Genomic DNA, 26,703 nt, shown 5'->3' with positions numbered 1-26,703 from the left:
GGCCTGTACCTCCGGAACACAGTGTTGACGACGAGAGTGTTGTAACGGGAGGGAAGTGTAAACCATCTCGGCAGCGGCGACATTTAGCTTGCTATAGAGTACTTGGCTTAGGCTGCTTTGTATTGGCGGCTGGACGACTCAAGCGGCTGGAGATGTCTAAAGTCCACAGGAGCCAAGGGCCACATTCCAAGTTTGTCTTGAGATATACCAACATAGTTTGTCTTAAGAGGCTTAGGATTTCGTTAACCACAGAGGTACCTGGTCGTGTGGGGAGGCTGATGGCTGTTTTAGCCATGTTGTAAACCATAAAGGATCTTCTTTTGAACGAGGGCAGTGCGCGCTTTGCGTAAATATTTTCATATTTTTAGGCTTTGGTTCGTATATGGTCGTGAGAGTAGCCTGATGCATAGAGCATCCAGGTGGTGTGATTTTGCGCGTGTGGGTACGCGCGTTCCTCTGTAAGATTCCCGTTAGGAAATTGTGTTTATTTCACTGTGTTTATTGGAGTCGTGGACGTCGAGGAAGGGGATGCTGCCCTGGACCTGAGATCGTACTTAGTGGCGTGCCGCTCTATATTTCACGTTTTGTGCTCAGGTGCGGAAGTGAAAGTAGTTATGTTCCATAGTCGTGTTCTAGTCCGAGGCAGTCATATGCTCATACGATGACCTTCACCCGCCCCGTTGCTGGCGAGGGGTTGGAGATCATCTCATTCAATACGACGCCATTGTTCTTGCTAGTACTGGTGTGGCGAGTGTTGTGGTGCAGCAGGTGGGTGTGGCGAGTGTTGTGGTGCAGCAGGTAGGTGTTGTGGGTGGTGTTGAGTAGTAGGTGCAGTAGTGGGTGTGTCGGATGTAGGTGTAGGTGGAAGGGCGGCGGTGGGTCGTGGAGGAGGCCCCTATCGCTCTAAACCTGGCTTAGCTCTCGAGACCTGTTTTGGGAGTATCATTACTTACGATCATACATTGTTGACATTGAGGTGAGCGACGGCGATGACCAGCATCTCCGTCATGGGTTCCATGAGCAACGGTAATGACCAGGATCTCCGTCGTGGGTACCATGAGCGACGGTAATGACCAAGATCTCCGTCGTGGGTACCATGAGCGACGGTAATGACCAGGATCTCCATCGTGGGTACCATGAGCAACGGTAATGACCAGGATCTCCGTCGTGGGTACCATGAGCAACGGTAATGACCAGGATCTCCGTCGTGGGTACCATGAGCAACGGTAATGACCAGGATCTCCGTCGTGGGTACCATGAGCAACGGTGATCAGTCGGGCGGAGGTAACGTTCACGTCGGGTGGCTGTGGGCGCTACACCCGAGCAGCTGCTAAACAAAGACGCTGGGTCCCGGCCTTTATCACCCTCTTATCTCTGGTTCAATGATTGATTCTGTCTTGGGAACTTTAATACCGTAGCATGACGCTTTAACGTTGCTGGGACCAGCGGTCATTCGTATTGACGTACAGGATTAAAGTGATGAAGGTGTAGAACACGGCGACGGTATGCTGGTGTGAGCAGGTTGGCAGGGTGCGCGGCCCAGCCTGGTGTCGCGGGGCGGGTGAGGAGGTAAGGCTTTAGTGGGACGTGTGCGTCACTCACATGGCGTCTCTCGCAGGCTTCCCGCCTACATAAGACACGGACATTACCCAGAGAATGTCGGAATTTCCGAACGACTAAAGGATATTTTAGTGGTAGGATTTGTGGTGACGGATGCGGTGTGTTGCTTCGAGGGTCGGGAATGGCCAGGGTTCACGAGACTGGCAATGGCAGCTAAGGTGTAGCTCGTAGAGATGAACTTCTATGTGACGAATGCCCTTGGTGATGGCGTTGGTTATTGGTGGAGGTGACGATGGTGGGGTCGTGATGATGGTGGTTGGTGAATTGTGGTGATTGCTGATGTCGATGGTGGTGGTTGGTATTGTGGATACTGGGGGGGTAGGTAGTGGAGAGTAAGGGTGGAAATGCTGAGGATAGTAGAGGTAGTGGATGTGGTGATGATTGTGGTATTTGGGCACAGTGTGATTCGGGATCAGTGATGGCGGATGGTGGCGGCAATAGTGTTAGTGGAAGAGGACGTGATAAAAGGAGGATGTTGAAGTACATTAACGATGATGGTGGAGAGCTTGGTGTTGATGGCAGTATTTAGCGAGCGTGATGCAAGAGGTGTTGTTTGGCATATAGAGAGACGTAAGGATGGGTAGCATGTTTCGTTATGTTGCTGAGAAGGGTAATGGGTGGTTGTGGTTGGTGCTGGCGCCCTGAGATTCCAGCATAGTGTGGTCTCAGCTCAGGCCGGTGGTGTGGTGTGTAGCGTGGCATGAGGTGTGCCACGCCTACTGGTCAACATGGTCACGTTTCTTGATGCTCACTTATGAAAAATTGTGCCGAGAAGAAAACAAAAAAACAGGAATGCTGGTGGGCAAGATATGAGGGAGGGAGGCTGGAAGGCGCAAAAGTCAGGGGTTGGGAGGGATTCAGTTGGCGAGATATTTACCTATTTACTTTTAATCACATAATTTTACTTAAAACGAGAGTTTTTACATCTATCTCTCTCTCTCTATCTATCTATCTATCTCTCTCTCTATATATATATATATATATATATATATATATATATATATATATATATATATATATATATATGTGTGTGTGTGTGTGTTTCGCGTATTTTTTTCCCAAGTGTCCAGAAATGCTTTCGTATATTCCTTGATAGACTTCTCTTAATTTGCCGAACCCTCTCATGCTCCGAGAATTGTCTTACCCTTTTCATTGCCTTTGAAGAATTTCTGTTTGGTTATCACGTCTTTGCCTTTTACTTCCTTCAGAAATGGGCTGTGACCGAGGGCTTCCATCCGCTCTTCGTAGCTCATTCCACTCCCAATGCACTACACTCTACAGCGGTTTGATTTCTCAGTTGAGGAGAGCAGAATTTTTCTGTATATTCCAGTACTTGATGGTGGCGAGAGGAGGTGTGTGTGAGTGTGATTGTGGTGGTAGAGGAGGGAGGGAGGTGGGTACTTGGGTTGGTGGTGGTCATGTACGGGCTGGATAGTATGGTGTGGGGATTGAAGGCAAGCTGTGGATGCGCTACATGCACACACGTCATTAACACGTCGAAGAATTTCTGAGAACAAGTTGTTCGATTTCCCCTCACAGCACCTCCGTCGTACGCTTCTTACCACGTGCTTTCCAGTGATGAGCGTGCATTCGTGCATGCCTCTGTGTGTGTGTGTGTGTGTGTGTGTGTGCACGTGCTAGCCTGGAGATACCGTCTGCTGACAATGGTAGCGGGTGGGTTGAGCGAGTCCTCCGGCGTGGTGTCACTGGGGTGTGTGTGTGTGTGTCTGTGCTCCAGTTACCATCAGCCGGCTTTCTCAGTCGTCTCTCCGGAACATTTTCTGCTTGCATTGTTGTTCTGTGCTGCTCACACCTGTGCTTCCTCTGAGGTGTGACGCTTGCTCTGTTAGTTGGCCGTTCTTCCTCTTGGAATTTTGAAGTTATCAAAGTATTCCGTTCAGACGTTTAAGACTTTTTTGATATCATGGTGGAGCTGCAAATGTTTGAGCAGATTTTTGTTTGTATTTGTTTTGACTGCTTGTGGGCGCAGTCTTGTGTGCGTTCTCGTGTTTATATAGGGGGGGGGGAGAGAGAGAGAGAGATAGATAGAGAGAGAGAGAGAGAGAGAGAGAGAGAGAGAGAGAGAGAGAGAGAGAGAGCCGACCTGGAAACCTGTGGTGGTCTGTTGATATATGTTTTTTTAAGACTCCGCTGTGAAGAACCGGTCGGATCCCTCCGGTCAAATCGAGCCAAATGAATGTTTGATCAAGGGGATTACTGAAGATCAGATCCTTGATGTCATAATCGTGAACCCACTGATACCGAATTGTAGGTCAGGCTTGAGGCAAAGAGTGACATTAAAGTGAAGACAAGAAAGTGTTTCACGGTGGGATTTTGCTCTGATGGGTTTGGCTGGCGTGGCCTTGCACAAAATGTGTTTGCGAGTTTGTCAACCGTTGAAAGGTTTCCTTGAAGTCTTAAAAGTGGAGCCGGTCTCGTGCTGGTGACTGATCGATGTCATGATGTTAGGAGCGAGGGAACGGCATCGCCTTAGTCTTTTGATACTTGTACTGGCTGGCCAGAGGAGGGAGTGGCTGGACGAGCAGGGGATTGGGTCAGGTGGTTGAAGAGGTTCACGGGCTAATCAGGGCACGAGCGGGGAGGGCACGTGAAACAGAGAGATCGTCTCGGTAAGCTGGGGCGTCACGCACGGGTACTCGAACTTAAAATGCATGTGGTCTGGTATGGGTTGAATCGCATGTGTGTCGGTAATAAAGGATGCTGTTCCAGGTGTCTGGCAGCCACAGGTGAGTCGCTCTTCAGTGACGACCTTGTACTTTGTCAGGATGACTGCACATCCTGCCATGGCTCCGCTCTCTGAACATTCTGACCAAGTTAACTAACGTCAGTCATTTATTTACACTGAGCAGAGTTATTCTTTGTTAAATTCTGGACTAACTCATCACCCTCTTGGGCAGCTGAGGGACAAGTTGCATGGCTTTCAATTTGCGTTCATTTACAGCGTTGGATTATCCCTGGCTCAGTGCTGTTGTGAGCATCGCCAGGAGGTCGATTACAAAGGCAGTAAACGTTGGAGTGTCTCACTGATGTAGTAAGCATGGTTGTGCTGCACGTGTGGTGGAGGACTTGCTGTCTCCACAGCTTTGCTGATTCTGAACAACCAAAGTTGAGGAGGATGCCCTGAGTCTTCAGGCACGTAAGCGGATTATTGGCTCGCAGTGAGGTCGTGTGGAAGATGCCTGTGCACGTCTACAAGCACATAACCTGATTCTTTGCTTGTAGGTTTGTGGAGGATTCCTCGCGGATTTCGGACTCCAGGTGATTGTAAGATAGCAGCTTGCGAAATATCACCCGAGTTTTTTGCCTTACGCTATCGTGAAATTGTCAGCGTATTTCCCGGACTTTACTGTAATGTTGAACTTAGTTTGCAGCAGGTTATGTAGCATGGAGCCCGAGAATGAGGGCAGGAGCTGGGCTGGGCTTCCAACGGGTAGTTGATGTACAGTGCAGGTGGTCTTGTTCCAGACCATGGTCTGTTGTCATGTCCTGAGGTGAGGTACGTATGTTGGCTGTGTGATGGTGGTACAGGCCATGATTAAGGGAGGAAACCTCAGGTGCTGCTGAGGTGGATGGCAGAAATCTGTCGCCTCAGGCTCTCTTGTTTCGTCAACCGACGATGACACAGCCTCACTGAAGGTGACTCTCCACTCGAAGTATGATCTGCAGCAGGTGGAATCCGAGAACACCAGCACGAAGTAGTTGAATGATAAGTACCGTGATAGTCGTGCACCGCGGGGTGAGATGACCGCGCAAGCAGTATCCTCCACAGACCACACGATCAGCGGAAATCTGATTGGACGGCAGCTGTGCGTCTGTGACGTGGCAACTCGTGGGTGAGCTGGAGCAACTAGGAAACATCGACTCGTTCCGTGAATCATGATGCCGGTAGCCCTCCGGGATGACTGATGAGACGTGGAGGTAAAGGATAGACTGTGATCATGGTGCTGATGTTGCTTGAGGAGATGGAAGAGGTATGGTCCAACACGCGAGAGGAGATCCAAGAGTTCTTTAGAGGATGGGTAATGTTAATGGTGTAGAGGGAGAACAGAAGGCGCTGAAAACAGATGCTTGGGTTCGGGGATCTGCCCAAAGCCCCCTCTTGAGCACGATGTATAAGGATGTGGTCAAAGTCAAGGCTAATCATACCCAAAGCATTGTACCGTCGTGCTCAAGGTCACTTGAGCAAGTTCAAGGGCTTAACATCGATGTGACACTGTCACACCAACATAATAGTATGGGAGTATTCACGTTGACGAAGATTCCATATACCATCAGTACGAGCCAGGGCTTTGACCCGTGCTCAGTTGGACCTCCACAGCAGATGTCACAGTCGTGGAGTGTGTGTGTGTGTGTGTGTGTGTGTGTGTGTGTGTGTGTGTTTTGGTTAGTTACACGACTCTCCATGGCAGTGCTGCACTCCCACTGATTGTGAGATTAGGGATTTTTTTTCGGCAGTGTTTTCGCTTACCTCATAACCCCAGTTCTTTTTTGTGGTCACTGGGGGACAGTGTTCTCGTGTTGGCTTTAACGAACCGAAGGGAATGTGAGTGAGCTGGTGGTGTAGTGCCTCCCTGCTGTTGGTGGCCGGGCAGCGCCTGCCTGAGGCCTTGCCTGGCCACACCCGGGATGGGACCTGTGCTCGTACAGCCTGGCAGGTTGTAGATAATAAGTTTACTAATCAAGGAACTTGTTGAAACTACATACCTAGTGCAGCAGTTGCGGTCACGATCAAACACTACCTTGCTTCATGGCTGGAGGGTGTGGGGAGAGGTTGAATGAGGTGGTTCTTATCTGCCCAGCGCTTGAGTTAAGATAAAGTCGCGATACCTGTCTCCTGGCCTCTTTACTGGTGGCCATTGATGATATATTGAGGTTAAGGTTTGTTCTTGTTCGTCTGTGCAGTTGGTGGTGAGGGGAACTCAAGGATATTCTGAGGTAGGGGCAGTGACCATAAACCCCTGTGGCACGACGAGACGACCTCTGGGCACGATGGTCTCGTCAGGTCAAAAGTCACGCCATCCTACCCAAGGGTCACACCGTAGACGTGCGCGAGGATCGTACCGTCGTGCTCAAGGATTGCACCGTCGTGCTCAACTCTTTTGGAAATGGCTTTGGAGATGAACCTAATGTGGAGGATCATGTGACTCACGTTCTCGCGTCGCACGGTATTATGACAGACACGAGGGGGATGGGATCGCTTTGCCCGTCGTAGTCCGTCCGTCCGTCTGGTCGTTTGGGAGTCGGACTTTGTAACTTGCGAACCTAACCTTTGGTCATCACGGGGGGAAAAAAGCTATATCAGATATTGTTTAAAGTGTGTGCCGTTGTGTCCCAGAATCTAGAAAGACTTAATGAGTCTAGTTTGGGTTTCTGGCCGAGTTATGATTGCCCTTTCTGAAAAGGTTGAACCTGGAGCTCTCACTTACGTCAAAACAAAGAAAGTTTCACCATTAACCATGAAACTTAAATGCTGATGTATTTTTTTTTTGTTTTGTTTTTGTATTTGCCGGACCTGATTTCCTCCTGTTCTTATTTCACACCCATTAACCATGCTACCCTGGCGGGAAAACGAGGCATCTTTGGAAGCACTCTTTTACTCTGTTGTCTGGACTCTGTTCTTATAAATGATTCACATTCCTCGGGAGGATGTGTGGACTTGGTTATATCGAAGGATGTGTGGACTTGGTTATATCGAAGGATGTGTGGACTTGGCTATATCGAAGGATGTGTGGACTTGGTTATATCGAAGGATGTGTGGACTTGGTTATATCGAAGGATGTGTGGACTTGGTTATATCGAAGGATGTGTGGACTTGGTTATATCGAAGGATATGTGGACTTGGTTATATCGAAGGATGCGTGGACTTGGTTATATCGAAGTATGTGTGAACTTGGTAATATCGAAGGATGTGTGGACTTGGTTATATCGAAGTAGAGGTGAATCTCGTCCACTTGGTTATATCGAAGGATGTGTGGACTTGGTTATATCGAAGGATGTGTGGACTTGGTTATATCGAAGTAGAGGTGAATCTCGTCCAGAAACTGTTCCCAGATTAAAATCGATTTTTTTTTTTTTTTTTTACGAGAATATGTCGTCGAGGGTCTTCTCTTGGTTCCTGAGATCGCCATTCCTTCCTCCTACCCACTTACTGGCATTGGGTTCAGGGTATCCTGACGTGGGTTGGGCGTCTGCGTCTCGATAGAGATGAGGGAAGGCGTCGTCCTACACCTGTAGTAGGCATGGCCCGTCTCCGGAGCGGGCCAGGTTTTTGGCCTCAGGCAGCCCATCACTGATCTGTGTGTGTGTGTGTGTGTGTGTGTGTGGTTTGAATGAGGGAGTTTAAAATTACTTGTCTGTACCAGTTTTTGCATATACCGGTACGGTAGACAGAGCTGTATGGTACGTTGGAGGGAGGAGAGACTGACTGCATCTAGTGGAGTGTGTTGGTCTGCAAGGAGACAACTGACGCTGTTGCTCCATGATGATGGCTCTGTGGTACGGCTCTATAATGACGGACTCGGTATGTTGAGGATCATTGCCCCGTGGCACGGTTGTATAATGCCAGCGGTGTTTGATTATGACTTGGTGATAGTTGGATGATGGGGGACTCGGTATTTGGAGCTACAGACGTGGGCGTGGTCCGTTGTTCGCTGCTCCAGGCTGGCTGACTACTACTGTGTGTACACTGAGTCAGGGAAAATGTGTATTACATCATTAGTCTGGCGGTCCGACCCCGTTAACATCAGAAGGTAAGATTAGAAATTGACGGTGTTGCAAGGGTAAAGTATTTGTCATTTCCCGTTGTGCGTGTAACGTTTGTTGTGTTTCGATAACTAACAGCGGCACCTGCCACGGGGATGGTAATGCTGCCGTGCAGCAATCAACCTTTTGGGGACGACGGTACGACCAAAGGTTAGCCAGGCCTTTTACGTAACTCGTAAGGGTTCGGTCAAAGGCCAGGCCTTTGACGTAACTCGTAAGGGTTCGGTCAAAGGCCAGGCCTTTTACGTAACTCGTAAGGGTTCGGTCAAAGGCCAGGCCTTTTACGTAACTCGTAAGGGTTCTGTCAAAGGCCGGGCCTTTTACGTAACTCGTAAAGGTTCGGTCAAAGGCCGGGCTTTTTACGTAACTCGTAAGGGTCAGGTCAAAGACCGGGCCAGTATACTCAAGGCTCGTACTGTTGTGTTCGAGGGGTTAAGGGATGAGTATGCAGGTGGTGTGGCCAGCGCCAAGAGGCGAGGCTTCGATGGTGGCTGGGAAGCTTCGGCACAGTGGCGGTTATGGCGTGAGAACTACATCAGGAGGAGCTGCGCTCCGCCCAAGGTCGTTCATTGATTCCCGCACTTTACCGCGCGGCTGGAGCTCGCGATTCCTCATTTTGGGGTCCGTGCTATACGTATCACCAGGTGCCTTGTACGTTATCACCGGCTGGTATCGCTGGCTCTGAGGGGCCACCGCGAGTCTTTGTGGTTAACAGATGCACGGATACCCAGTCTTACCGTAGGTCGGGGACGTGTGAGTGCTCGTAACCTACATATATATGACGAAATTCATAAGATGCATCCAACCTTATGATGGTTGGTCATGCGTCCCCAGCCCCAAGGTAAGGAGTAATGAGGACAAGGATGTAGCGTGTAAGGAACCACCGGGCGATGGTGGGTGACTTCGTACAGACGGTGGGTTTCTGAAGGTTCTCTGTCATCATAAATGCCTCTGGTTCTGATGGACGAGATGAACAAAAAAAAAATATAACACTCTCTTCCATGTCTCGGGCTTGAGTCACGGGCGCAAGCCCTTAGCAACGCCAGTCCGAAGAGAAAATCGTAAAAAGAATTTGAGCTGAAGAATAAAGAAAGATAATATACACAGATGAAAAGATCAAAAGCTCCAAAGCTCAGCGATTCTAGGGGGAGGAAACATCACAACAACCGACCCGTGAATGGCCAGTGGACAGATACCGATCACTTGGTCCAGCTAAGACCTCTTGAGGAGATCCATCTGCATACATCGTGACATTCAACTGTCACTCCTGAGATTCTTACCTTCTTATGTAACATGGGATCCTGAGCAGCCGGCAGTGACGGTGTCTTGTGCTGCGCCATCATGAGAAGGTCATCCGCATGGGCTCTTGCCAAGAACTTTCTCTTGTAATCTGGTCATAAACACTACATCACTCTCTCCTGCACTATGAAGTCTTCTGGCACCTGTGGTTCGTTACATGCGCACATGGTACAGGTCTGTTAAGTCAATGTGTTCATACCTGAGACTTTTGCAGGAAATGCTGGGTCACGTTCATCCCCTTTGCCTGAGCCGAGTGGTCCTTCTTTCTCGCTGTTCTTCCTGCCTGCCTCATGATGCTAGCAGATGAATCATTAATGTTTGTAACAACCCTCTCATACCATGGGGTCGAGCCATGTGGTTAATATGCTTTGTTTGTCATGGTTCTCTTTATATTCGCATTTTTTCCCCTCTCAATGCTGGTGTATAGACTTGTACTCCTTTGCACAGTGTGACTATTTATCCTCACTGTACTGGGTCTTCATATTTCGATCCTCTTTCTTACCTTATCCGTTTCCTGTGCAGGTGTTTCGTCTTTATCCACAACACTCGACAGCGTCTGCGCAATATTGATCTTCCATCTCTTGGTCTTGTACTCAAGTCGACCCTCATTTGACCCTCATCTGCTGGTGTCTCTCGTCTGTCTTCGTCTTAGACGCACATCTTATTCTAACCGTTAATTTATTGACGCCCCATCTACCGTATTCCTGTGTATATCATCTCATTGCCTTGAATTTCTTGTATAGGTGTCTGTATCTTTTTTCTTCGTCTGTACGGGCATGAGACGTATTCCCAATGGGGTTCCCTTGGAAGGTATCTTGCGACGTGTAGAAGTGACTGTACCATGTGGGGAGAGGGTTAGCTGGAATGTGGCCGGCTTGGAAATGGGATTAGGGAGTATTAGGGTAATTTCGTGTGAGGGATTTGATTAGTTGGTGCTGCTGGTTCTGGTGGGGGAGTGTCACTTCATCAACCCTGATAATGTTGGCTATTCATAGACCAAAGTGGTGAAGTGTCCATCACGTAATTATATAATGCCTATTGTGTGTGTGGAGTGTTGGCCGAGTCATGGCAGGGAGTGGGGAGCAGTCACGACAGGAATGTGACGCATGATCTGTTTATCCAAATATTTGACATGGCAAGGGACGTTTACTTGGGAGGGTGTTTATCAGCAAGTCCGTGGGTGTTGTCTTTAGTGATATTTAACATGGCAAGGGACGTTTTACTTGGGGGGTGTGGTTTATCAGCAAGTCCGTGGGTGTTGTCTTTAGTGATATAACCCACAGTTTACATTGTCGAATGCTTTTGCAAAATCTAGAAACAATACTGTCCGTCCAATTTCTAACTCGAGACTGGGATTTGTATATGCTGGTGAAATTGTACTATTATCATATGTAAAACTCCTGAGTTTTATCTGTAAGCTTGAAGTAGATATTACAATTCCATATGGGATGTTAGACTATAGATACATCTTGTTAGTGCTCATAAAATCCTATGTATTTGGTATTTAATTATCTGAAAGACTCTGACTGGTTAATTATGATGCTGTGAAATCGTATTTGTTTTAGCCCGATTTACCTCATATCAGAATCCATGTCATTATATTGCTCTCGATGTAGTAGAGTAACAGCTGTGAAGTGTGGTTCTGTAGCAGCAGTGAAAGCGTGAGATGTGGTGTAGGAGCAGCAGTGAGAACGTGAGATGTGGTGTAGTGGCAGCCGTGAAAGTGTGAGATGTGGTGTAGCAGCAGCAGTGAGAACGTGAGATGTGGTGTAGTAGCAGCAGTGAGAACGTGAGATGTGGTGTAGTAGCAGCAGTGAGAACGTGAGGTGGTGTAGTAGCAGCAGTGAGAACGTGAGATGTGGTGTGGTAGCAACGCTGAGTGAGAACGTGAGATGTGGTGTAGTAGCAGCAGTGAGAACGTGAGATGTGGTGTAGTAGCAACGCTGAGTGACGTGAGATGTAGTGTAGTAGCAGCAGTGAGAACGTGAGATGTGGTGTAGTAGCAGCAGTGAGAACGTGAGATGTGGTGTAGTAGCAGCAGTGAGAACGTGAGATGTGGTGTAGTAGCAGCAGTGAGAACGTGAGATGTGGTGTAGTAGCAGCAGTGAGAACGTGAGATGTGGTGTAGTAGCAGCAGTGAGAACGTGAGATGTGGTGTAGTAGCAGCAGTGAGAACGTGAGATGTGGTGTTGTAGCAGCAGTGAGAACGTGAGATGTGGTGTAGTAGCAACGCTGAGTGACGTGAGATGTAGTGTAGTAGCAGCAGTGAGAACGTGAGATGTGGTGTAGTAGCAGCAGTGAGAACGTGAGATGTGGTGTAGTAGCAACGCTGAGTGACGTGAGATGTAGTGTAGTAGCAGCAGTGAGAACGTGAGATGTGGTGTAGTAGCAGCAGTGAGAACGTGAGATGTGGTGTAGTAGCAGCAGTGAGAACGTGAGATGTGGTGTAGTAGCAGCAGTGAGAACGTGAGATGTGGTGTAGTAGCAGCAGTGAGAACGTGAGATGTGGTGTTGTAGCAGCAGTGAGAACGTGAGATGTGGTGTAGTAGCAACGCTGAGTGACGTGAGATGTAGTGTAGTAGCAGCAGTGAGAACGTGAGATGTGGTGTAGTAGCAGCAGTGAGAACGTGAGATGTGGTGTAGTAGCAGCAGTGAGAACGTGAGATGTGGTGTAGTAGCAGCAGTGAGAACGTGAGATGTGGTGTAGTAGCAGCACTGAGTGAGAACGTGAGGACCTATGATTAAGGTGTTGTGTTTTTGTTGCAGGGTGTGAGGACGGGAGCGTCATGAACGGCGTGGGGAACGTTTACTACCGTGACGACCACTGGGACGACGTCTCCCGCACGTCCAGGTGACTTATTATATACCCTCTCCTTCACGTTATTATGATAACCCGCTCCCTCTCCCTTATCATTCGCGTTTTCTTCACGTTTCTTTCTGTGCATACACTTTTTTTTTTCCTTTGTCCTTATTCGCAGCCTCGTTCTTTTTTTTTCTTTTATCGTCCATCATACTTTATCACTCTGTCTCCTTGACCCTCTTTCTGCCATTCTACATCTCTCCTTCTCTTTACCTCTATTGTCACTCAGTCTTCATACACGGTCGACGTTCTGAGCTGACAGTCAAGCCATTCAGTGTTATATATCTTGAGGTAGGTGTATCAGGTACAACGCCATCGCTCCTTGCTTCCACAGTTGTTTTTTGAGGGACCCACCCACCTCATTTAGGCGTCTACCCTTTCATCGTAATTTTTGCGAAGGGTTTGTGGAGGGATGTGAGTTCAACCAGCATCAGTCAGGAAGGTAAGTGCTCGTGATCTGGGGAGCGTGACTTTGAACTCACAGAGACTCCCCCATTTGGGCAGTATACTTGTGTAAAACTGAGGTGTGCCAAATCATGAGCGTGGAAAAGGATTTGGCAACAAATTAAGGAAGAATGAAATGTTGCATTTGTCGGGAATGTGGTACATTTGGTTCCCAGACCAGTAACAGTTTCAAGATTCTTCTTCGTTTTCAGATGTCTGGAGAGCCGGTCGTAGAAAACTAATATAGGTGTCACAGATGATTATATGTACGTCAGGACACAGAATTCTGTGATGGGTTGAGATATACTAAGGTAGAGAGACAGTTTACCTTTGAGATATCGTACGATGGCGGCATATGGAACACAGCCATGGAGGCAGTGTTGTCAAGGTGGTGAGGACTAGGGAATTCATATAAAAGCAACAAAGAACTTCTCCAGAAGTTCTGAGTATTAGGAAGAAGGCAGTGGTTATCAGGAACATTTCCAAGATATGACACCATCATTAGATATGCAATCAGTAGGATCAGCGGTATCAAGAGCGAGCAAAAAAAAAAAAAAAAAGATATCCTGTTTTTGGGCGGAACAGATCACTCAGAAACAGAAAAAGGATATCACAAAATGAAGGTAAGATAACAGGAGTATTGATGCTGATGTAGGACTGATAGATGCTAACATATGAGCAGATTACATGTAAAATGTATGTTACGAACCCAGGATATAGTGGACCGAAACAGACATCACAGGGTGTAACATTAACATTTTCTCGTAATTTTTTTCTTTTTCTCTCTCTTATTCCCACTCTCTCCCCTTCCCTCGGGCGTTAGTATGTAGTGACTGATATACCTGAAAGTTCATAGGACTCTCTCGTAATATCAGGTCGCGCTTCACCGGTTTATCCAGACTGTAAGAGGCCACCTGTTTCCGAGACCTGCACCATGCCGGCTGCACGGGAAGGGCCAGGCACGCATGAGTCGAGGGGATCGGACATGGACGGGGAGGTAGCCACAGTAAACGCTATATACAGACTATAGTCACTTGACTGACTGCAGGAGTAAGGGTGTGGTGGTGTCACTCTGCCGATTTGAAGCGACTGGCCTACCTGCTGGCCTGTTTACCATGTCCGCTCCCTCAGCAGTCGTTCATCTCATTCTTCTTTAGAACTCCAGGGCCAGTGAGGTGCACCTTGTGCCTCGTGTGTTATCCACGTCGTCGTTGTGGCCTGTGATGTCCATTTGTCATCGTTTTGCCAGCAGGCTGCAGGCCGGGACCAGCGATTGCTGCACCTGCCCATCACCACCTGGCTCAGACGGTGGTGCACCTCCTCTGCTGCCATTGGTCCACACATCCTTTGAGGTTTTGTCAAATGATGTCTTGATTTTTTTTTTTCTTTACAGTTTCCAGGATTTCCGCTTCACGATGTAGACTGCTGCTGCTGCTGCTGCCAGCTGCAGTAAGTTATCCCCATGAGCACCACGGCGGTACGATCCTTGAGCACAGTGTTTACGATCCCTGGCCTGGCCATTATAGCCTCAAGTCGCACCGTCTTGCCCCAGGGGTCTGATACGTGTGAATTTTAGATTTTGTCTTTGGGAAAATACCGTCCGAGGCAGCTGCTTTTCATCGATGGTGCTTAAGCTTTATCTCATGAAAGATTATTATGTTGAATAAGTTATTGATTAGAGGAAACTATTGTATTACGATGAAGGCAGCTACAAACGGACCCCAGCGGTCGAACTGTAGCCCAAGTTAAGAACTGGATATAGATACATTACTAGTGAAGGCTCGTGTCCCACGCCTGGACGAGTCTTGCACGAGCTCATATGGTCAGTTATTTGGTTTTCTCATCCATACATCCTGGATGGCTTGCCTTTCCCCTCGGACGTGTTATCTTTACACACACCACTTTTCTACACGTTAGGTGTATCATTGAAGTGGGACCAACAAGACTACAGATTATGTACCGTTAATATTACACACGTCTGTGTCTAGGGAACCGTAAATGGATGTTCAGCGTTATCTCTGACAATTACTTCTGTCGTAGTCTGGGGTGCCAGGGACAACACACTGCGACAGAATTCTGGTGTAGTTTATGTTTGAACAGCAGAATACGTGTAGAAATGTGTAAGCAGCAGAATAGATGTGAGCAGCAGAAGAGAAGAATAGAATAGAATAAGCGTGAGCAACAGAATATATAAGTAGAGTAGTTGTGAGAAGCGGAGTAGATGAGTAGAATAGGTGTGGGCAGCAGAATAGGTGTGAACACCTTTCTAACCGTAGCCTTGTCTTTTATCACGTGCACGTGTTGTACGTGGCTGCCCAGGAAACATGTCGGTGAACTTTTTGTGAAAGTTGTGTTGCCTCCCTGAAGGTACACACAGCGTGGCCAGGAGACGTCCCTGCGGTAAACAAGGCTGCCACAGTGGAACGAGACGTCGGATTCATCGTTTCAAATCCATTTCGAGGAATGGTGTACCCGCGTCATGACTGACAAGATAATCGAAACACCGTGACTCTCTCTCTCTCTCTCTCTCTCTCTCTCTCTCTCTCTCTCTCTCTCTCTCTCTCTCTCTCTCTCTCTATGATGTTTCTGAGGGAAAGACGGTGCTTGGAAAGTTGAACTGGTGATTGGCGGGGGACACAGGAGTCGACGGATGTAAGAATAGACAGAGTAGTCACGGTCGGTGCAGTCTGTCCACAGCCGACCCAGCTGTTGATCCTCCTCCCTTGCGGCTGGTCGATCAGTTAGTTACCTGGCGTGTACCAGGGTATATATAAATACGAAGTCTTATTTATATGGCCTTAAATAGGGTATTTAGTTGCCCGTGCTATGTCAGCTTACTTAAAGATTTGCTGGAGCAGTAAACGGTGAGGCACCACATAACATCTGATACCATTTGATGTGAGGGATTAAGATGTGATTTTTACCCGAATAATCTTATTCTTGAATCACGTTGAACTAGATTTATTGACATAGAAATGATATCTTTGATATATCGCATATGAGAACATGGAAAGTGGCTTCATTTCATTAACATATCCAGTATGTGGTGTCATATTCACAGGCGCATTCCAGCAACGAGTGGCATACTCGTCTTTACGACCCATTCCCTTAGTCAGCCAAAACCAGCGTGGACCATTCCATTGTTAAGCTTAAAAGAAAAACCTTCCTGTGTGTGCTTGCTGGTCACGCTACAACAAGGAGGTCAGGGGTTAAGATTCGAATGTTAGACTTGAGGTATCGGAAGGTGTCTAGGTCGGGGAAACACATTCTCGTAGACGAATCACAGAAAGCAATCTAAATGGCTGGCTTGGTCGAGTCCTGGTGTCGGTAGTTTGTTTTGATAGAGAGCCACAGTAGTGCCGTGTTAGGTCCATGATTAGCCATGATGGTACCTTGGGAAGACGAGGCTCTGCCAGGTGGCTGGCGGTGAAGCTGGAGCTACACTCTCGCCTGTGATGTATGTTGAACTCCGCGAACACGACGGCAGGACTCCTCTCCTAGGCTCAGATGTGAGGCTGTCATACCCAAGGGTTGTACAGTCGTGCTCTTGGGTTGTACAGTCGTGCTTAGGGGTTGTATAGTCGTGCTTAGGGGTTGTATAGTCGTGCTTAGGGGTTGTATAGTCGTGCCTAGGGGTTGTACAGTCGTGCTCAGGGGTTGTACAGTCGTGCTTAGGGGTTGTATAGTCGTGCTCAGGGGTTGTACAGTCGTGCTCTAAGGTTGTACAGTCGTGCTCAGGGGTTGTATATCGTGCTTAGGGGTTGTATAGTCGTGCTCTAGGGTTGTACAGTCGTGCTCTAGGGATTGTATAGTCGTGCTAAGAGAGGCCGAGGTCGTTTGAATACCTCGGGTGGACTGTGGAATCACGCACTTCATTCCTGTGTACATGCAACTTGTGATGGACGAAGTGTTATCTGTTGCCACTATCATAGAAACTTAAATCTTTTCATCCTCTACGTCAGTCAGAATTCCTTTCACGATAGCATTATTTTAATTTTTCAATCATCAAGAATTCGGTCGATTGACAGGATCGCATCACTGGAGGGGGGTCTGCTCTGTGGCAGGATACACTTTATCTGATTTTCCTGCTTCATATATATGTATATACTTTTTTTTTTTTTTTGCATGAATTGAGATTGCACATGACAGTATTTCCTTCGTGGGCGATGACTGGGGAATAACGCCAGTATTCCAGCCTGGAGGTTCACTCATACTTTTCTTGTTTTTCAGGTTCTTTGGCCGAGCACGATGATAGTGACACCTTTACAGAGAGAAGTTTACTTTCTACTGAGTGAATGGGCAACTCATCTACTTTCTCGTTGCAGACTTGTTGCCTGGCCGGTGGTCGCCGCCGGTCACCGAGCCCGCCCAGACTCTTTAATTCATTAGATTCGCAGATTAGATTAGTGTGTTTGAACACCCTCGACTGAACTACCTTCTGATACCACCAACCAGTTGTTGCCACCGCTTCACGTTGGTCTTACTTCGTACTCTTCCTATCCCCTCGGCTGTATGGATGTGTCACTGTCAAGAGTCATTGTATGGACTTTAGTGCCTCTCTCTTTTTAGTTATCTCATGGTTGTTTTAACCGTCTCTCATGAGCTGTTTCTCGTGAATGATCGCTGTTTGTTGACGGCCTTTTCAACAGTGTTCAGACCAAGTGACCTGAGCGTAATCAGGTGTTTACTACTGGTGAGGACACTTAAAGAACAGGCCGTCGTCAGACTCGGGGACCTGGCGGTCCTCCTTGACATGCCGTCGTCAGACTCGGGGACCTGGCAGGTGGTCCTTGACATGCAGATACCTGGCGTATCAAACAGCAGTCTCGCTGCTACCGCCAACGACCCTCGCACTCCCGCTGCCTCCCTGCAGATCTTGTTTTTATCCCCGTCGTCTCACCATGTACGCCCAGGACGTTTCTCCCTCGGCACTGACGACACCTCCGGCAATCTTCCTTGTGTAAAACCACGTTTCTCAGGTGACTGGTCTACTGGTCTGCCTGCATCAGTTCATTAGCTTTACTTCTGTACGATGGAACGTCCCTTGGGTGCGATGGCCTGGCCTGTGACCTGACATTGTAAGTATCAGGACACGGGTTGTATCATCAGTACCCAAGGGTCATATAGTCTTGCTCAAGGGGTTACCCTTTGGCAGGGTGAATCCCCAGGGCGTTGAAGAATGGGGGTTAAGACCTGACACCACACTGATCAGTCATCAGCTTAGGATCCCTTGTGTTTGTCTGCTCATGACCCTAACACTCGTTGTGTATTTACAACAGTGTTCTCTTCATGATGTCATCACTGTGAGTGGTAGTGTGTGTCTGGTGCATGGTCAACATGCCACCCCAGATGCCTCCAAACTGTGGTCCTCGGGCACGTTGTCTCGAAAACTCAGTGTGGTCCTCTCACCTGAAGTCCTCTGATTCAGTCTCCCACTCCTGGTTATTTAACGCCGAGGCTGTTTGAGGATAAGGCCCTATCACCATTTCCTGTAACATATGCTTCCTTTGAACATCCATTTTCTGAGCATGTTATCCTTCTAATACTTGTTCTAATATTTGTTTCCAGTGTTTGGCTCATCTAGGACTTAGCGGCCTGTTGCAAAGCACCTTAACACGTAGATTCCTTCTCTTCCCTCAGTGTCCGGTACGGTGGTGAGGTGTTTGAGGCGTGGGAGGAGGAATACCCAAGGTAACTGAGGATAGCTGGTCTCTCGTCACGTCTTGTGTCGCACCCACCCTTGTCCATTCATGTCTGCCACACCTTCATAACCTGTCCTTGTGCATGGCATTGTTCTCACTCGTGTCATTTGCATTTGCGTCTTTTAATTGGCACTTTGTCGGTCTCGCAGAATACAAAGTGATGTCAGCTTCGTGTGGCTCTGAATGAGATGATGTGTGTACCATGGCCTCTTGCCTTAGTCCCGGTTGGCTGTGAGAATTCCTGTTACCATCATGTTATAATGAATGTAATCTTGTGATTTACACTGCTTTATATATCTGGAACAATACCTCAGAGCGTCATTCTAATTGCTGCCTGTTCTCTGCTTCCAGTGTTTCATTTTTTTTTTTCCTGTTTTTCTGAAGAGTTTACTCGTGCCACGTGTGTTGCCGTTGTTGGTACGTCCTCTGTACCGTGTGTTGGTGGCGTTTGACATGCTTAGTGTACGGTTGTATAAAACAGATTCTCGTTTTTTGTGTTGTCGTTGCCGTAAGGGAGCACAGCTAGTGACCTGTTGGTGTTGCTGTTTTCAGAGGCGAGGTTGTTGCTTGAGCACCAACCACACGTTACTGCTCCTCAGGTGACTACTGCAGACACTCGTCCACGTTTTGCTCCTACTTCATTTAGTGCTGGCTTATGCTTACCCTTACCTGTTGTGTACATTAGCGGTATGTGCTGCCTCATGAACACCCCGTGTTGTGACATGACCTTTATTCTGATGCGGAGGCTAGACCCTCCTTGATTGCTGCCGCTGCAGTGGCTGTTTACTCTGTGATCCGATGCTTGTTAATTTGTCTCCTTGTCTAAACTGTATATGTTAGCGGTAAGGCATTTAGAATCTAGCTGAGAATTGTGGAGTGAGTGTGTGTGAGTCTTCCTTGCTCGTATCAACGACTTTATTTGTCCTTTTTAAGTTTTCAGCAGAAATATCTCGAGAAAGGAAACCCAAGACGCAGTTGTGTATGATGCTGAGTCTGTTTTATTGACGAGTGTACCTCACACACACACACACACACACACACACACACACACACACACTCAAGTGTTTGCCGGGGACGAAGACCGGCGTACCTCACCGAGATCAGTCGTTAAGACCTTGTGTTAATATCTATCTCAAGTGGTGTCGTCCCCGATCTGGTCTCGTTAACAAAAAGCACGTCAGGCGAGGTGAGTGTGTAGTAAGCGGTGGGAGCAGTGAGGCGCGTCAAGTGTTGGGGGTGGGGCGGGGCTCGGGAGGTTCTGGGTCGGGGGCAGGGCCGGGTGTTGCCTGGAGCGCGGCCGGCCGGGCTGCCTGCTCGCCTCAACATACTGATGCTTCCAGCGTGTTTGTATAACCTGAATGGTTGCGTGTAGCTCTGAAGAGTTGATATGAATAAACGACTCTCTCTCTCTCTCTCTCTCTCTCTCTCTCTCTCTCTCTCTCTCTCTCTCTCTCTCTCTCTCTCTCTCTCTCTCTTAGATTTCCAGTGCTCGTTACCGACTTTCATTAGAAAACAATTTGGAGAACGTGTCAGACACAGGAACATCACCGGGTGAAATTCGTCTCCATTCGTCTTCGTCAGCGCAGTTCGTTAATCTAAAAAGAGTAACACGCACCCCATCCATTGACGGCGGAATGACTTCGGAGGCATTAGAGAGGCAAGCTGTGATATCAGGTGTTTCAGTGGCCGTGGGAAGGCCACTGGCTGAGGCAGGGGCATCGGGTTAGGGGATGGTCATGTGTCTGGATGTTTTGTTTTTCTTCTGGTCGTTGTTGCAGTTGGGTTCGTTGTATGGTAAATGGCTGTTTTACTAGAGCAAGATTTTACTGTGTGTTGCATTCTAGTGTTTGGACCGTTCATGACTGGAGCAGTGTCCTGGGAGTTCCTGTATATGGTTATATTGCTCTATTGTTCTTTGTTTTTTTTTTTCTCTCTCTCTCTTGAACTCCAGCTCTTTTACATGCACCATAACTACATCTGGATTCTTTTCAAGATAGCATTACCATCGCGTGACATTCCCGACCTCTCTCGAGTTATTGGCGAGTATGTTTTGCTCTGTAGCGTCTTTTGATGTGGCTTTTTCCCTCTTGACTGTATCTTGCCTATCCTTCTGTCCTCCCTCGGTCTATCCCGTACCATGAATGCCCCACTGAATTTCTTCTTTATGTTCATTTCTTTTTTGTTTTGCGGTTTTCCGCATACCGAGGTAGCGTTTTGGATAGAGGGATGGATTCCGTAGGCTTTTCATATCTCTCCTGTTTAGGGTTATGGTTGTTTTGTGGCTTGACTATTTTTTTTGAGAAGTTTCATGAGTATTTTTGTGTATTTTTAGGAGAGTTTGTGTTGTTGGATGGAGTCAGAAGCGCTCCGCGTATGAGGGCTGGTTTGGTGTGGGGTGTGTGGATTATCTCTGTATCGTGTTCCAGTGTTGCTGTGGGTTTTGTGGTCCAGGGTGTGAAGGAATGAGTGCTTCTTTGCCATTGCATTTGTCTTTTTGCTTGCTGTTCTTCACAGGCATATATCAAATCCCCATAGTCAGTTGACTGCTCTACGGAGAGTGAGAGAAATGAACAGGTCAGGTAAAAAAAAAAGATAACTGGAGAAAATGTTTTCCTTTCTTGCCACTCACCATATTCCATGCTGTGCCTGTAGTGGAGATAAATGATGGGAATGTCTTGACGCATGATAGGAATGTTTAACAAGAGTCAGCAAGGCGAGGCTAGTTGATCCTGATGAGGAGGACCAGACTGGATACGGAAGACGTGAGTAAACGAGGATGACAGAAGCACCGTCGTTGCAGACTCCTTATGTGGAAAGTGGCGGAGTGAGAGGTGAGGCAGCACTTAGGGTAGAGAGGACATGTTGGGGATGAGGCAGCACTTAGGGTAGAGAGGACATGTTGGGGATGAGGCAGCACTTAGGGTCGAGAGGACATGTTGGGGATGAGGCAGCACTTAGGGTAGAGAGGACATGTTGGGGATGAGGCAGCACTTAGGGTAGAGAGGACATGTTGGGGATGAGGCAGCACTTAGGGTAGAGAGGACATGTTGGGGATGAGGCAGCACTTAGTGTAGAGAAGACATGTTGGGGATGAGGCAGCACTTAGGGTAGAGAGGACATTTTGGGGATGAGGCAGCACTTAGGGTAGAGAGGACATGTTGGGGATGAGGCAGCACTTAGGCTGTGCAGTAGTTGTAGTAAGAGGAGGAGGAGGAGGAAGGTGGCCGGTTGTCTTGTCTTCTTATCAAGGAGGTTACTTTGTGTTCCTGGACGTGGTGGTGCATAGAGGAGGCCGAGTGGTAGGCTCTTGGGCTGACCTTGGCAGCAGGGGAGGGTGTCAGCCACTGGCTGTAATGCACTGGGGAAATAGAAGGTTTAGATAATGATACCTACGTGAAGTTTATGGCCTCTGGTCTTAACTGGGGATAAAGAATATCAAGATGATTGCAAGAGGTCATTGAGAACCAGACTGGAGAGTAACCTTGAACTAATGTGCTTACATGTCACTCATTCTTTGTAGGGAGCTGCACCTGTTGTTATGTTGTGATGCTTCAGGTTAGAGTGAGCTGTGGCAAGTGTCTATCATGAAGGTGTAGTATGCCTGCTGCTGGGAGTCAAGGTGTGTTGCTCACACTTAAGACGTAAAGCAAGAAGCTTATTTGAAAACGATTTTTATAAATTTCTTCTCTAGTAGAGCTATGGATGAATGAAGTGAGCTAAATGATGAAATTGTGAATGTATACAGTTTATGGAAGTTCAAAAAGTTGTTTGATAAAGTTCAAGAGTGTTGAACCCCATGAGTGAAGAATTCCCTCCTCCCCGTGCAGTACAGATAGGTAATTACCCGCCCGTCGCTACCTACGCCAACTTGTCACTCAGGACATCACTGTGGCCTAGGTTGGAATCATAATTTACTGCAACCGTCACTTGGGACACTATAATTCTGGCCTCCACCCCGTGGAAGGCGATGTAAGAATCGTACATAAATGTTTACTGTTTTTTATGTTTGCGTGAAAAAGTTAAGGGGATGAGACAGGTGGCCATCAGTGGTGTCTGTAGTGTCGGTGAGTGGCATTTCATCCCTAGATTTTGTTGTTGATTAAGGGAGGCAGTTTTGAGTAGTGGCCTCTCTCCCCCAGATGTGTTGGTGGAGGGAGGCAGTGTTGTGAGTGGCCTCTCTCCCCCGGATGTGTTGTGTTGGTGGAGGGAGGCAGTGTTGGTGAGTGGCCTCCCTCCCCCAGATGTTCAGTAACCGCGACGCCTCCACCACCCAGCCCACCAGCCCCACCCCCATTTCAGTTTTCCAAGCGTCGCCCTCGTACATCTTGTGTTGCAGTTCCTGTTTACGGCTCGGATGGTAGGTGTGATTCTCAAGTGTTCCTGTCCACTTCTGGCGTAATGTGGGTATTCCGGCTGGCAGGTGGAGTGATACTGATCGACAGATACATCTAGTTGGTCACTGGAACGTCAGTAAGATGGCCGAGATGACGTCCAGAACCGGTAGCTAATGTTTAGAATACCTCGACATCCACAAACGTAAACACCACAAGTGTAGCAATGGAATCTTTACCGTTGGAAAATGAACAGTGGTCACTGAAGGTCACCGTGTAATGTGCAGTGAACAAAAATGTTCTAACTACACAAAGTTATATGGAGATAGAGAAGTGAGGCATGTTATTAGAGTGCATTATCATGTTTGTTCCATATTGCTGTATGTGTTCTGCGTGTTTTGAACGGACACCATGAAGAACATGCATAAGCTTGATAAACTTTACTCGCGACTCGAAAGCTGAGAGACTCCGATGTGAATTTGTCGGGGCTGTATCATCACCCAGTAGAATTGGATGCCATTGTTATATTGTGAAATATGTTCCAAGAGCGGTGTTAATCTGTTGTTCGATTACTCCAGATTTATGACATCCTGACAATTCTTTTGCACATACGTCCTTACCCGAAGCGTCGTTTCTGTCGCCTTTTGTGGGATATTGTGGCTTGTGGTTCTGTTGGGTTAATGAGTCAAGTTCTGAGTCATCTACGCTTACATCAATTTTTTTTTTCCACGAACAAAAACGTGGTATCAGACTTTGATAGTTGACCTTAGTCACTGTAAACTTAGAACTAGAACTTGAAACTAACCCTCGAGCATTACTGTACAACACTTGGGCACGATGGTGCTACTCTCGGATAGGATGGAGTGACCTTTGACCTGACCATTAATCGTCTGGGTGAAGGCCACACCATCGTGCCCATGGGTTTTATCGTTGTGCTGTAGGGGTAATATACTGAGGTGGAACGATGGACACACTGGCCAAAGCTCGGTATGTGTAAAGTCTTCAGCAAAGGTGAGGCAGACAGTTTGGTACAAGGTGTTCCTGAGCCCCTCCGACACGGAGAGCATGTGAGTCTTGATGACTCGGATATCTTTGTGAACGTTGATTGAGAATCGGTTGATTTGACATAGAAAGAGACGATAATCCAAAGGTTTTTATTTCCAAATGTCAGGCCATTCTATGGTTTGCATGATATATATTTGAGAGAGTCTCTTCAGATGACGAACGTTGACTGACACCAGGGAATCTTTGAATGACTTTTGGTGTGTACGATTTTTTTTTTTTCAAAACGTTTGGCTGTGTTGTCCAAGTATCGCGCGATGTGTTTGACGAGGTTCGTGTTTCTGGATCAGTGACGTGTTTAATTGCATTATAAACTTTTAACGGGAGAGAAGCACCACAAGTTAGGTGTGGGATTCACACAGCGCAACCAGCTTATCATATATATTAGCAGTGTTTGATTTTGTGTGTGTTGATGAGAAGACATTGTTGCTCCTCTTGTTCGGTAGGGACGCTTTTCGAGGATCAGCCTTGTCTGGCTGAAGTGTTATATTTTTTCAAGGGTTATGAACACAAGCATTAATAGCGAACGTAACTCTCAAACCTCGGTGAAGGCTAGGCGCATGCGTACACCTTATTGATTCTTGTATATTATCTTTCCCGCTCGGCGTTGTCTTATTTCTTTATCTGTTTTTATATATAACACTTCAGTTTTCTATGAGTTGGACATACATATGTCTTGATTTTTGAAAATTTACTTTTTTTCCCATGATCAGTGTGTGTGTGTGTGTGTGTCCTGCAGCGTTGCCTCAGGTTGCGAATTGTATGTTTGTTGGGTTTGTGTCGGACGTTGGCGAGGTTATGTTATCGTTTGAGCCCTCGCTTCGACAAGATCGCATGAAGTAATTGCTGCTGGTTGTATGTCGTGACAGAGTGTCATGTTTCCCCCCCATTTTGCACGTCTTCCACCTCCCGCGGCGATGAGGATGAAAGTTGTCTTTCGTAGACCTCGTAGGGCTTCTTGCAAGGTGCTGCCGACGCACTGTCGCTGGGGTTTCACTCATCCACACCGAGCCTTGGAAGCTGTCGGTACCACCCTGGCTGTGCTTGCTGACGGTCCCTTAAACCACACCCTTGCATGCAACACACCACCAGGCCTCCTGGCCCCACACTGCATCCTCCGGCCACCCCCTTGCCCCACATACCCTCCAGCCACTCCCTTGCCCGACACACACTCCAGCTACCCCTCTTGTCCCAAAACACACCCTTCTGTCAAATTTCTTGACCCTACACACCCTGTAGCCATTTCCCTGCTCACACCTATCAGCCACCTCTCTGCTCCCCAACAAACCCTTCAGTTACTGTTTGCCCCACACACCCTACCGCCCCTCTGACCCTACCACACACACACACACACACCCTTCAACCACCCCATGTAGCCACTTCGTCATGGAGAGGCCAGTGTTAAGGTCAGGAGGTGCCGTGCCGCCGAGTCTCTGGCTGTGGTGGTCTGTGTTAGTGTTAGTATTTCCCAGTGACCGCCTAACACCAGCCTCTTCTGGTGCCCTCGCTCAGAGAAAAGTATTCAGTTAGCTTTGTTATTAGAATAAAGACAAGGAAGTCGGGAAATGTATATGCTCGTACGGCACCGTGCAACTTGTGGCTGTCTGGCGAGGTTGCAAATCTTCAACTGATGTGCTAGTCTGGGCTCAGGTAAGTAACGAGGTCCACAGTGGAACACGGGTTGGCTTTTGTGTTGTCATATGTGTAGCATGTGTGGGGCCAGGACTAGAGGGAAGGTCCCTTCGTTCGTCTACTCTTGGAAATGTGTTCAACGTACTCAGTTCACCTTCACTGCTGTGTAATTTATTATTTCGATCACTGGTGTATATATTGCAGACTTGCCAGGCTACGTGTGCTGGGTTTTCAAGTCGTGTACTGTGAGGGAATGGAGAGACTGATTTGTGCAGGAGTATGTTGCAACGGACGGGTGAAGTGGAAGCAGTGCAAGGAAAATGTTTTGTAATGTGGGGGGGTGAGGAAAGCAGTACGACCACATGTGTGTGTGTGTGTGTGTGTGTGTGTGTCTGTGTGTGTGTTTCTGTGTGTCTGTGTGTGTGTGTGACCCGCGTGATGGGTGGTTCAGGGTACGACCTCTGCAGCACACGGACCCACATCTGGCCACCTGTTTCACGACCTCAGCTGCACACACACACACACACACACACACACACACACACACACACACACACACACACATCTCACCAGCATTTACTTGCGGCACGCCACAAACCTTGCCAGACGAACATTGTATTGCGTATTTCGAACCTTTTCCCATGGAAATGTTTGTGTTTAAACCTAATTTCAAATTATATGTTAAGTTTGGGACAATTGATAGAAAACAGATTGATTTTATGAACTTAAGTTCGTTTTGAAGTCATCATACTATAAGATTAGATATAGTTATTGTGGTCATTGTACGGTCGGTAGGTTTTCAGTAGATTCGAATGTCACTGGTAGGGTTGTTACTTTCAGATAAAGCTTGCCTCCCAGAGTGTAAAAGGAACCTTAATAGTAACTGGAAGTGACTGAATCTTCGTTTAGCTTGATAGACATGAAATATTCCTGATGGTGATGGGGTGGGAGGAGGTTTGGTGGATCCCAC

At 47.6% G+C, this 26,703-nt stretch overlaps 1 protein-coding gene across 13 annotated transcripts in view; it reads left to right on the top strand.

Moving 5' to 3' along the window:
• Positions 1 to 26,703, top strand: part of LOC139752738 (epidermal growth factor receptor kinase substrate 8-like) — a 202,179-nt gene that overhangs the window by 64,659 nt on the left and 110,817 nt on the right. For 8 of the 13 annotated variants that reach the window (XM_071668593.1, XM_071668590.1, XM_071668589.1 and 5 more), the window contains 2 exons: positions 12,469 to 12,553; positions 18,647 to 18,697. In XM_071668593.1, the coding sequence (XP_071524694.1) occupies positions 12,489 to 12,553; positions 18,647 to 18,697 (116 nt within the window). In that variant the 5' untranslated portion in view covers positions 12,469 to 12,488. Of the gene's footprint in view, positions 1 to 12,468; positions 12,554 to 18,646; positions 18,698 to 25,497; positions 25,752 to 26,703 lie in introns of those variants that run through there. The other 5 variants (XM_071668598.1, XM_071668591.1, XM_071668600.1 and 2 more) reach the window with 2 other exon arrangements.

The sequence above is a fragment of the Panulirus ornatus genome, chromosome 13 (assembly GCF_036320965.1).
Source record: "Panulirus ornatus isolate Po-2019 chromosome 13, ASM3632096v1, whole genome shotgun sequence".
Taxonomy (NCBI): Eukaryota; Metazoa; Arthropoda; class Malacostraca; order Decapoda; family Palinuridae; genus Panulirus; species Panulirus ornatus.
Note: the sequence above shows the minus strand (reverse complement) of the source record. Positions and strands in the feature narration are given on the sequence as shown.